This window comes from Lates calcarifer, linkage group LG20, assembly GCF_001640805.2.
Source record: "Lates calcarifer isolate ASB-BC8 linkage group LG20, TLL_Latcal_v3, whole genome shotgun sequence".
In the NCBI taxonomy this organism is placed as follows: Eukaryota; Metazoa; Chordata; class Actinopteri; family Centropomidae; genus Lates; species Lates calcarifer.
In genome coordinates this window covers 14,311,989-14,323,469 of record NC_066852.1, presented here as the reverse complement: position 1 = coordinate 14,323,469, position 11,481 = coordinate 14,311,989, and the positions used below count along the sequence as shown (strand labels likewise).

General features: G+C 41.3%; 3 protein-coding genes across 4 annotated transcripts; 1 reads left to right on the top strand and 2 right to left on the bottom strand.

Moving 5' to 3' along the window:
• The first annotated feature begins 143 nt into the window (after positions 1 to 143).
• si:dkeyp-69c1.9 (uncharacterized) lies at positions 144 to 2,643 on the top strand. The gene is made up of 5 exons (XM_018692461.2): positions 144 to 605; positions 742 to 927; positions 1,442 to 1,537; positions 2,158 to 2,434; positions 2,523 to 2,643. The coding sequence occupies exons 2-5, from the start codon at positions 783 to 785 to the stop codon at positions 2,641 to 2,643; spliced, it is 639 nt and encodes a 212-aa protein (XP_018547977.1). The 5' UTR covers positions 144 to 605; positions 742 to 782.
• snrnp35 (small nuclear ribonucleoprotein 35 (U11/U12)) lies at positions 1,805 to 5,119 on the bottom strand. Its single transcript, XM_018692459.2, has one exon. The coding sequence runs from the start codon at positions 4,983 to 4,985 to the stop codon at positions 4,254 to 4,256; it is 732 nt and encodes a 243-aa protein (XP_018547975.1). The 5' UTR covers positions 4,986 to 5,119; the 3' UTR covers positions 1,805 to 4,253.
• Positions 5,120 to 5,792: 673 nt separating this feature from the next.
• On the bottom strand, positions 5,793 to 9,714 carry bud13 (BUD13 homolog). 2 transcript variants are annotated; one of them, XM_051078520.1, is made up of 11 exons: positions 9,541 to 9,714; positions 9,288 to 9,375; positions 8,669 to 8,753; positions 8,447 to 8,575; positions 8,261 to 8,407; positions 7,425 to 7,729; positions 7,232 to 7,340; positions 6,965 to 7,103; positions 6,656 to 6,837; positions 6,470 to 6,551; positions 5,793 to 6,224 (listed from the first exon to the last, which is right to left on the bottom strand). In XM_051078520.1, the coding sequence occupies exons 1-11, from the start codon at positions 9,681 to 9,683 to the stop codon at positions 6,131 to 6,133; spliced, it is 1,503 nt and encodes a 500-aa protein (XP_050934477.1). In that variant the 5' UTR covers positions 9,684 to 9,714; the 3' UTR covers positions 5,793 to 6,130. The 2 variants fall into 2 exon arrangements, with proteins under 2 accessions (XP_050934477.1, XP_018547973.1); XM_018692457.2 differs by having other exon boundaries at positions 8,261 to 8,575; positions 9,541 to 9,713.
• Positions 9,715 to 11,481: the final 1,767 nt, after the last annotated feature.

Genomic DNA, 11,481 nt, shown 5'->3' with positions numbered 1-11,481 from the left:
GGATTAATGCCAGAAAAATGGGAGGCACAGAGCATTGCTGAGTGCTGGCCAAGTGCTCCGGGGCAACCACTGAGTAGACAGCATGTTTTCTTTTTCTTTTTTTTTTCTTTTTTTTGACAGCGTGGTGAGTGTGTCTCTAAACACAACTGCAGTCAGATTTATCATCACTGTAATTTGCAACTGTACATTTTACTTGAGTCATTTATTCAAGACCTGAAAATTTACCCATGTTACCTTGGAAACAAGGCTCACATTTAACTTGCTGGTAAGCGTCAGTCTGTATTTTTTTGTTCCCCTGTTAAATCAGCTCTACTTGAAAACCTTTAATACTAGACTACATTTCCCTTTAAAACTGCCTGTGCAAGCAGCCACTGCAAAGTTTCAACTCTCTGTTGGTGGTCCTGCTGCTTTATTGTCTCAGTTGGTAACTACTGTATCTGCCAGTCACTGGAGAAGAATAGGATGCCATGACTACTGCAGTAAACAAGCTTTAAGCAGCTCTGTATATTGCCTGACACACATATACACACAGTGCAGAGAAATGTAGACAGTATGTAGTGAAACTGCAGCAGTGGACCACATCTTGTCTTTTTTCTACATGTAAGGTAAGAAATACAGTAAATAACTCTCTGCAGAGCTGTTTAAGCCTTTATACTAGTTGTTATTTGAAACACATTAAAAACAGTGACATTTCTGAAGTGCTACTCTGTGCTGCTGCTGAACCTGTGCTCATTTTTACAGTATTTCTTGTACCAGACACCAAAGACTCAGAACTGCTGGTGATGCCAGTGGGCCACCAGCACAGTCAGAGAAAGGAGCCGACGGAGAAAATGTTCATCGAAAATGCCAACCCACAACACCCACCTCGCCGCCACGAATTCTTTCTGCGTAGTCGACCCTACAGGGGGGAGCTGCCGACAGTGGCAGGTAAAGGCTTGCTGCTGCTACGTCCCAGAATCAGACAAAAGTTAGGGATGATCTGGGATCAGTTACTCGTAGCTTAAACAGAATCAAACGTTTTTTCTTCATCATATATTTAAACACTGAAGTCCTGTTAACAAGCTCACTGTGGTTTCACTTCAATCTCAGGGCAATTTTCTGAATGGATAAATAAAAATAAAACATTACATTCTTATCGCAGATATCAGTTCAGCTTTTAGCGTCATTGTCATTACAGTTATTTTTACTGCGGTCAGTAAATGGGCCTAAATGAGCCATGACCTACACCACCAACTACTATAATTTAAACAAGGATAGCCAACTAGCTTGGGGGTTTTCCAGCTCAAACACTAAAATAAAAATGCCTGATTAGAAGGATTTCAGAAAATCTTGCGTGAGGTTAGTCCAGCTGTGACGATGTGTTCACTGGACTTACTCCAAAGTGTTGTGTTAAAAAGAAAGTGTTTTTACCCTCTCTGTCATGTCCTGACCTCCCCCTCAGGATATCTTCTCTACCCGGACACTCCCGCTAAGATGGAGACCACGTCACGGGAGGCCTTCTGCTTCAGACCCATCCCACAACAAGACAGATGCAAAGGTCTACAGTCGAAGATAAGCCATGAATTGTGTTTATGTGGACGTATGAGTGTTTCAATATTGACAGTAGGCATGCCAGGCAGTGTTTTGTGTGTATATGGGCAAGTGATTTATGAGTTTTTTCTTTCATTTAAAGGTTTAATCAGTCAAACTGAAATATAAATAAAACACTGCCATTATAGTGGAATAATAATAATAACAAGGTAATGAATACTTAAAATGTGACAAAAAAACATCCTTATAAGGTTACATGTAAAAATGCTGTTAGTGTGTGTCAAGATGTTAAATTAATTTGGATTTTACTGACCCAAATACATTAAACATTACCAGCAAAGTGCTGGATGAAGGAATGAGGGTGTAGCCTTTAGGCTTAATGTAACTGTAAATCCATTAAGTCATTAAGATGTGACATTACAGGTTGATAATTAAAAACAGCAGTTATCAAAATTAAAGAGGACTAGTATCATACAGTGCAACTGAATGATACTGGGAGAAGATAAACACAGTTTTGATATTTTTTCCAGATGTTGCCTCTTAAGACAAAGGAATGAGATGGTTCATGGAACATTTCATAACTGTGTTTCAAATGAAACCTTTAACAAGTTTACGATCACCCTTCAGGAGACCAGAACACGCAGCAGGAGGCCCAAAGTCCTCATCCCACATCCTCCCGACAAACAGGAAGAGGAAAAAGCAGCAGCGGGGACAGGGAAGCAGGGGAGGACGAGCAAGAGGGCAACCACTATCAGACAGGGTCGACAGCAGTGAAAAACGAACAAGACACAACAGAGATGCAGTCTCAGTATCAGAAGGATTTCCCTCCTCCATCCTCCTGCCGCAGGAGGCGAACGCCTGCCCTCCCGCAGCCAGACAACATCGGTATTAACCCTGCCTTCAGGTGAGAGTAAGTTTTTAATCAATATTTCATTGTACTATCGCTTCTCATGGAGAGCAGCTCATTAGTGTCCATATGTTGTGGTTCACAGGATCGAGTTTAGCACAGTCCAAAGAGAGGCTTTCCCTGGTTGGCCAATCATGAACCCCAGGTATCCTGGCAGGCGGAGAGCGGCCGTGTCCGCCCAACCACGAATGACTTCTGAGAGATAGTCTTTAACACGCTGTATGTAAGATTGCAGTACTTCAACAGTCCCAGTTGACCATATTGCTATAAAGCCAGGTTTGTTCCTACACAATGCGCAGTAATAAACAGTTTAGACATGATTGAAGTGAAGTGGAAGTTGGAGGTTTCTGTGTTAATGAGTTCTCCTTCCCTAACCACATCCAGCACATCTGTCTTTTTCAACATGTGGTCCTTCGTGGAACACATTTGGTTGGTATATTTGTGCATTTGCATTCTTTACTTGCTTTTGTTTATTGTGTTACATCAGTGTTGCTAAGTAATCAGTTCTTTTCAGCTCTAACTCTTTTCTCAGGTTTAACTCAGGCAACAAACCTTCCAGCAGCGAGCTCAATCTGATCAGATAAAAGTGCCTGTGATGTGTTCACACGCCACGCTGTGCAATGCTTGGAGTCACTGGATAAGACTTAATCAACTAATGCTAATACCAGACCTGTCTTAGCATTGCATATTGATGACTTCAGACATACTTGCGGTCAGATTGAGAGAAAACAATCCACTCTGTGACTCATAACTGAAACACAATCTGCTTCTGTGGGCAGGACCAGGGATTAAACAGCTGTGCTAAGACTTCAGGACAGTTGGATAACTTTTAAATCACACTGTGTACGTTAAAAGACAGACCTCCTGTGATTTCCCTGTGTGTCTGTACATGACTTTATATATTTTGTGGCCATTATTGCTGTCATTGAAATTAACAACAAAAATTAAACAAAAGAGTTTTAATGGTAATTAATGGAGTTGCAACTTTAAGAATTGAGAATTGTGCATCACATTTGGTTGATGCTATATTTTCTGTATTACAATTCCACAACAAACTTGCTAGTGGCTACATATAAAATAGAAAAAATACATTTAATGACCTCTTTCATTGAGCAAATGCAACCCATAATAATAATAATAATAATAGAGGAAAATCTCCCTGTCTCAGTTTTCCTCAAGTATGAGACAAGAAACAGACGCCAAATTTGGTTTTCTTCCCTCAAGTATGAAACCAGTGTTGCACAAAAAGTATGACGCTCCAAAAATCAGGAAAAACATGTATGACATGGAGAAGCCACATTGTTAATCTTCACACTTTAGGAAATCTAAAAACATGTCTCAGATTTCACTATAAAGACTGAATTGTCTTAAGAGACAAACGGTGTAACACATTCAGTCTGATGGACAGGTACTGTATAGGTGTGTAATATGTATAATGGCATTTTGTCCATTTAGTTGCAGATTCTGTTTTCAAAGCTTGTGGGCCTTACGTGGCTGGACAACATGCAAACTGCTCAGTGCACACTACAAGGATGTACAACATCAGATTTCACTGGGAAATGCTGAAATACTCAAGAGTGCCAGCTGAAAAAGCCCAGTTCAGGTTGACCTCCTATTAACATACAGTACACACCAATTCCACCCCACCATAAGAAGGTTTTCATAACACTTCCATAGACCAGTTCTACATGTGCTGACTACAAGCCTAAGCAGTCATATTTTCCTCCACTGCCCAATTGTCTTAAAATCCGTCCACTGGACGAGCTGCAGCAGCTGGACAATGCTTTACATCACATTTGGATGGTAAACATGACCCTCATCTCCTGTCCCGGTGCCTGCTTCTGTCACCGTGTCTGCGGTCGTCCCTCTCTCTGCCTCTGTCCCGGTCATCTCTCCTCCCCCTGCTGCCCCACTCAGCCTCTCTGTGTCGATCCCGGTCTCGGTCTCGGTCCCGGTCCCGGTCCTCCCTGTCTCTCGCGGCTTGTCTGTCCCACTCCCTCCCTCCACCACCACCAACTCCCCGTTCCTGCACCATGCCGACCCCGAGGTTAATGGGTTTACGGAAGGGCCTGTCCCTGCCGCCGAACCGTAACTGTCCGGACTCCTTCTTCCCTCCCAGCCCGCCGCCGAGCCGCCTCGGGACCCATCCTTTCAGAGTCCTCTCCTGTTCAAAATCCACAAACACCTCGTGCTGATCCACCACCAGTTTGTTGGCGTCCCGGCGGGCCCGGACGACAGACCGCTCCTCCTTGTATTCAATGAAGGCGTATCTTTTGGAGAAGCCCGTGATGATGTCCCGGACCAGCCGGAGCTGCCGAATGTCTCCGTACTTGGAGAACACTTGGTGCAGTTTATCCTCGGTTGTTTGGGGGTTCAGACGAGCCACAAACAGAGTGAGCAGCGGGTCTCCGACAACACCCTTGCTGGGCTTGTACCGGGCGCCCATAGCCCTCCATATCGCCCGGTCATGGGGCTCCACGTCCGTACCGTCGATGCTGCCCGCTTTTAGCGGGTCGTACACCTTCGCTATCGGACTCCAGTCAACCATTTTAACCGAGATGAAGCTGGAAGACACTCTTTCTTTACTCCTTTACCTCGACAGAGAACAGCCAGCAGTCGCGCGTACGTCCCCCAAAACATTCCGTAATGAAACGAGCCCAGTCGGTTACGTTTTAAAGATTCCCACTTTTTTTTACATAGTCAGTGCTGATAATTGCCCCCATTTGTAATTTTACGCAAATAAAGACACATATACGGTTATTTATATTTTTGTTGATAAGTGTGCAGAATTAAAGTAACAATAAATAAATCGCTTACACCGTCTCCAGTTGTAGATGCCGTGGACAGTAGTAACCCGGACTACTATTCAAGAACACTCACTGCAATTTGTATTTTAAAATATAAAGAAACCACAAAATGAAAACAGAATTAATGAAATAGGCATATTTACAGGCATAAAGGCGAATTATTTGAAATATAAAGCCATAATATAATCACACAATCTAAACTCATGGCTTTCAGCCATTGAACCACCATCCTCTTCATCAAAGTTTGCTCAGTTGTCATGAAGATGGATCTGCAGCTAAAGGGTCCAGTCACCATAAAACCCATGTTCAAATGTCCTCAATGTCTTGTACAAAGTATTCTTAATTTCCATGGCATTTCAGCACCAATATCCTTTTTTTACCCCAGATATTTTAATTTGTAGTAGGAAAATCAATAATATAGATTCTCCACCTTTGAGACCTCAGTCTAGAACCAGAATACGCATGTTTACCAGAAGGTGTAAAAGATCTCACAGCAGATGTGACCCTAACCCATTAGAAAAAGAAACTAACAAGGCTTGGGGCACAACAACACTTTACAAAAACATTATTTAATAAAACAGTGAAAAACACATCTCTTTTGGTTGAACATTAAATCAATTCTTACAAAATCATAAAGATGCTGTCACTTCACTGTTATGTACAGTTATATTTGCAGTTTACCAGTCCGTAATAAGCTGATATCTTTTGTACAGTAACAAACTGCTTTGGAAAGGTGAACAAAGTCTATTCTGCTGAGTAGATGAGTCTAATGTGCAGTTGTTGTTGTTTCAACAGCACAAATTAGAAGATCCCTCTAAACTAATTCTAGACGTTCAGCAGTTCCGCGCTTCACCTCTGCTCCTAAATTATCTGTCTCTGATTGCCATTACATGTCCTCTACGCTCCACTTATAAGCTGCCTCCTGGACAGCTTTTTTATCTGCTATCCGCGTGTAGCGTTTTTGTTCAAAACCATTTGACCTGCAACACACAAACAAGTGAAATTCTGCTGTTAATTCGTCAATCACACCCTCAGCTCAATGATTCAATGCACAAGAGCAAACCTTCGATAACGCTCAGGATCAATGCAGAAGCCACAACTGTGATCACATACCATTAATTGTTTAATGGTATGAGATACAGGGGAGTAGTACGAAGTAGGGATATGCTATATGTGCCCACAGTACTCCCATCACAAATACATCCCAGTTAGTCACACATTGTACCTGTCAACTCCATCCCAGCGATAGCCTGGTAGAATATTGAACCGGTTTGGAGGTGGTGCTGGGCCTTTATACCGAGGCTTCTCTGCAAAACAAAAATAATATGGTTTGCAATATGAACTGTAACTAAACAACCATTTTGCATCAGTCAGGTCAAAGACCAAGGTACACGTATGTTATGTTTAACACCTTGTGTCTTTGCACTGCGATCTTTTTTCCGTCTTAGCATCGCAGCCATCGGATCTCCCTCCCTTTCCTGCTCTCTCAACATCCGGTCAAGATCCTCGTCATCGTAGTGACGTGCCAGCGGCTTCTGGGCTTCATGCAGTGCATCTTCAAGTTTTTGCTGATGCATCTGGCTCTGGGCCAACCTATAAACACATGCTGTCTTTAAATCATGGGAAAAAAAGTCGACACATAGGGCATTTCAGTTCTTAATCTGGTCACAATCACCCTCAGTAACCTTCTGTAAAGTATGCAAATTTTATGCAGACTCACCCTTTCCCCCACTGAGCATATTTCTCATCCTTTGCTGCTTTTTCTCCAGCTTTTCTCTTCTGTTCTTCCCTCTCCGAATCCAAATCCCTCCTTTTACCGCTCTTGTCTCGGAACACAGTCTGGGCGTTGCGGGATTCATCTATTCACAGCAGGAAAATAGGTATATGTAGATACAAGGTCATGCAGATCTGAGATGGAAATTCCTGTCGGATCTGCCATCAATAGCTGTGAAGGAAAAGTATCTTAAAAGAGAAAAGCTGTGCCAACCTTCTAGTGGCTGGTTGTTTCTTTCTCTGCGTCGATTCTCTTCTTGCTCTTTCCTTAAAACATCTACAGAGACCAGACCTGCCTTCCCACCAGAAAGCATCCTATGGCCCTGAAGGGAAAAAAAAAAACATTGAAAACACACACACAGGCGAATCAAATTTTATATTAATCCTCAAACTAACAGTTTCCTCACCTGTGACTGGCCAGGTCTACGAGGTGGTGACAGATCTCCATCTGAGTCCTTTCCACTCTGCGGCCGCCTCCTGGGTGGAGACTGGTCAGAATCAGAGCCTCGTGTTTGTTTTGAACGCCTCCTCGGAGGAGACTGGTCGGAGTCTGAGGCTCCTCCCTTTAGCGTCTTTTTGCGTGGAGGTGACTGGTCAGAGTCTGAGTCATGCCTGTTCTGAGACCTCTTTGCTGGTGGTGACCGATGAGGATCAGGTGAACGCTTTTTACTAGACAGTGATGCGCTGGGCTTCCTTCTGGTGGGGGATGAATCTGACAAAGAAATACTTAGTTGTTTAATGAAGTATTTATATGACACTTGAACCAAAAGTACTTTTCTCATGTGCAAGAAATTGTTAGGCCAGTTGCACTATGAGACAATGATGGTAAAAACCTAGGAAAGAATTAGGCTGACTGAATACATGGAGATATACATGTATTAATTTACCATTTATCACATTTCACTATAATGATATTATTCACTTTTTATCCTGTACATCATAATATACAATATTATTATACACATTAAAACTCCAAGCAATTCTTTACTAAAAGTAAGTCTTCCCATAATGAGTTCTTAAGTACTTAAAGAGCTATGGCAAAATGAATTTCAGTGTGGCCTTCAATTATCAAGATATAAATGTAATAGATGTCAAAAGGACAACTTAACTTATTAACTTAACAACATATACATATACTATACAGTTTGAGGTTCTTCTAGTTGTTGTGATGTTTTTATTTTTGTTCATAACACCTGGTCCTATACAATAAGAATCAGACTCAGCCTCAAATATTGCTTCTCACCTTTACTTTGCACCTTTCCTGATTTCCCTGAATGTTGAGGAGGTGACAAGTCTGGCGAGTCATGACGACCTCTCCTGGGAGGGGATATATCTGGAGAGTCGTGGCGGCCTCTCCTGGGAGGGGATACGTCTGGAGAGTCATGGCGACCTCTCCTGGGAGGGGATACGTCTGGAGAGTCATGGCGACCTCTCCTGGGAGGGGATACGTCTGGAGAGTCATGTCGGGTCTTTCTGACAGGAGAATCATGTCCCCCTCTCTTTGATGACAGCTCTGGTGAGTCATGGTGACTCCCTCCTGTGTCTTTATCTTCATCAGCTATTAGGAAAGAACAGAGATTCAAAGTAAATAACGATCTTCTTTACCACACAGGCACAGATTCTCTCTACATCTTTCACAAATGCCAATTACCTCCAATCACTCTCCATCTGTTGCTGGTTCTGAAGGCCTCCAGCTGCTTCACCTCATCTGGTCGATCATCAATCACCTCAGCAATCTAAGTAGAACAAGACATAACATTCAGCAAAATGACAATATAAATTCAAACATCACACCATTGTTCCATGGTAACTATCTCCGTAATACCTCTCGTATTGGAGAATTATAGGCAAAGTTGTAAATCAATCATCAATCACTTTTCTTTATCTTGTAGGATATTAAGCTGAATGTTTTGAAAGTTTTGGGTCAGACAGAACAACAAATTTGAAGAACTCTGCTGGGCCTTAAGATACCGTGATCAGGATTTCTCATAAATACGACTGATTAAAAAAGTAGGGCTGATCTGATTATTTCCTCGATTAATCATTCTGTCTATAAAGTTTCAGAAAATGGAAAAGAACCACTAATGTTTGGCAAATTTGAGATGCATTTTAAGGTTTTCCACATTATCTGCTCAACATGCGGATTTATTAAGACGTTTATTATAAACCATACATTAACCCTATGAATCCCTGAAGTAAATAACAGAAATACGCGTTTTCATTAAAAATGAATGGACTCGGGCTAAACGGCGTTAGCTCTAAGTTCTTACCACTGGAGCTTCGTCTTCGTCCTCTTCCACCGCCTTCTCCTCATTGACCATCTGTCTCCAGTCTATGTCATCGTCTACTATTTTAAGTCTTAAATGAGAGAAGTAAAGATGAGTTTGGTTACGCTATAGACACTTATCATTCAAAACACTGAGTTTAAAGCAGTGAGTGGCGCGACCTCAGCTAGCTTAACGGCTAACACGCGCACACACTCTGTCCGGGAACAGCTTGATTACAACGTCTCAGTGGACTCACCCTCTTTCAGGAACCTTACGTCGTTTCTTTTTAAGCTTCCCCTTTGATTTCTTGGCATCTTCATCGGCGGATAAATAACGTTTTAGGTACTCAGCTTTGGATAGCTCTGGTCCTTTACTGCTACCAGCGAAAGCGGCCATCATTATGTTGTCGAAAACTACGGATAGCGCCAAGGCTCAAGAATACCTATTTCGGTTAAGGGAGGTACTAGGCAAGAAAATACAATAGTTTGTAAAGGAGAGAGGATAATTAATAATATATAAATAAATGGGGTCTCAAATGATGTCTTCTCTTCCTCTTTGTGGTGTAACTTGGACAGCAAATGTGTGTTAGTGCGAGTCATAAGCACTCTTTTGAAATTGAACATTAATGTCTGCTCTTTTTTTTTTTTTTTTAAGTGACTGGTGACTCTGCATTGTCATGAATTAACCATAATTAAATTATCACAGGGAGCGTTTGGAAATCAAAATAAATTCTTAAAACTCCTTAAAAAAAACGCTGCCAAAATGAAAATAAGGACAATTAAATAATTTACAGGATTATTTATTTCATGATATCTTCTTTATATCAAATATTTACCACCGGACACTGGGCTCTGTAAGTTCCAACAATAATCACTCAAAGTAATTGGATTAAAGAATGATCTATTCGTTAGATAGAGAAAATTAGATGCCTTTGTAACCCTGGATTATTTGGAGTTAGACCAAAGTGCAGACAGGGCCTATAAAAAAAACATTTACCCCCACCGGAAGTTTTCATGTCTTATTGTTTCACAACATTAAACATTAGTAGATTTAATGTGGCTTCTCTTAGAAAAGGATGAACAGAGAAAGACTGTAAAATGAAAACAGATCTGTACAAAGTGATCTGAATTAATTTAGTAGTATTTACTGCCTTCAGTCTGTATGAATAAGTCTCTCAGGTTGCTTGCAGCATTGTGAGTGAACAACCTTTTTGAAGTCTGGCCACAGTTTATTGATTGGATTGAGAGCTTTACTCAGCCACTCAATGACAGTAATATTGTTGTTTTTCAGGTTGTGCAGGTTGCTGGGGTGACTGTGGCTTTCTCTTTGACGACCCTCAAATACAAATGTGAATGGTAAAGCACTTGGCCAGTTTTGTTGCCTGCACATTCTGAGCTTCTGAAGCTTGTAACTCAGAGTTTTCTTGCATACTCATTCTCTTTTTGAGGACAACCTGCTCTAGGCTGATTTACAGCCGTGGCATAGTATTTCCACTTTTTTTTTTATTGATTTATAGCTCATTTTAAAGGGATGTTCAGTGACTTGAAATTTTCCTGTATCCATCCCTTGTGCTTTTCAATATAATTGAGTTACTTGGAATGGTCCATTGTCTTCATGGTGGAGGTTTTGCCATTAAACTACCTCATCAAATGTTACAGACAAATAAACTATCTCCACTGAACTGATGTTCCCTCTAAAACCTATAGATCTTTTTCACAGCATATATTTTTACATGTAGAGGCAGGAAAAGCACCAATGTAACTAATAATGCTAAGCACTGTTGTATACTGTTTAATTTTTGCAGTTCCAGAGCCTTTGCATTGTGCAGTCTACCTTACTGGAACCCTTAAATGGAGCAGTGCCACTTTAAATGTAATTGAAGTCTGTGCTGCTGCAAAATGTCTGCTGTGAAAAATGTCTACTGGCTGCATCAGTGATGACTTAGGTGCCTCCTATTAAAGGTGGAGAATACTTTTTCATATTTGTAATTCACTTTGTAGATGACTGCTTTCACATTGACATTAAATGACTTTTTCCAGTTGATCAGTGTCCAGAAAGCTACATGAAACTTACTTTGATTCAAAACTATAGGACAATAAAACATAATAACTTCTAAAGGGTGTACATGCTATTTTTATAAGCACTGTAGATCACCTTGAGAGCTCCTGTTGGACCTTGTTTTTCCCATCTGGGTCCC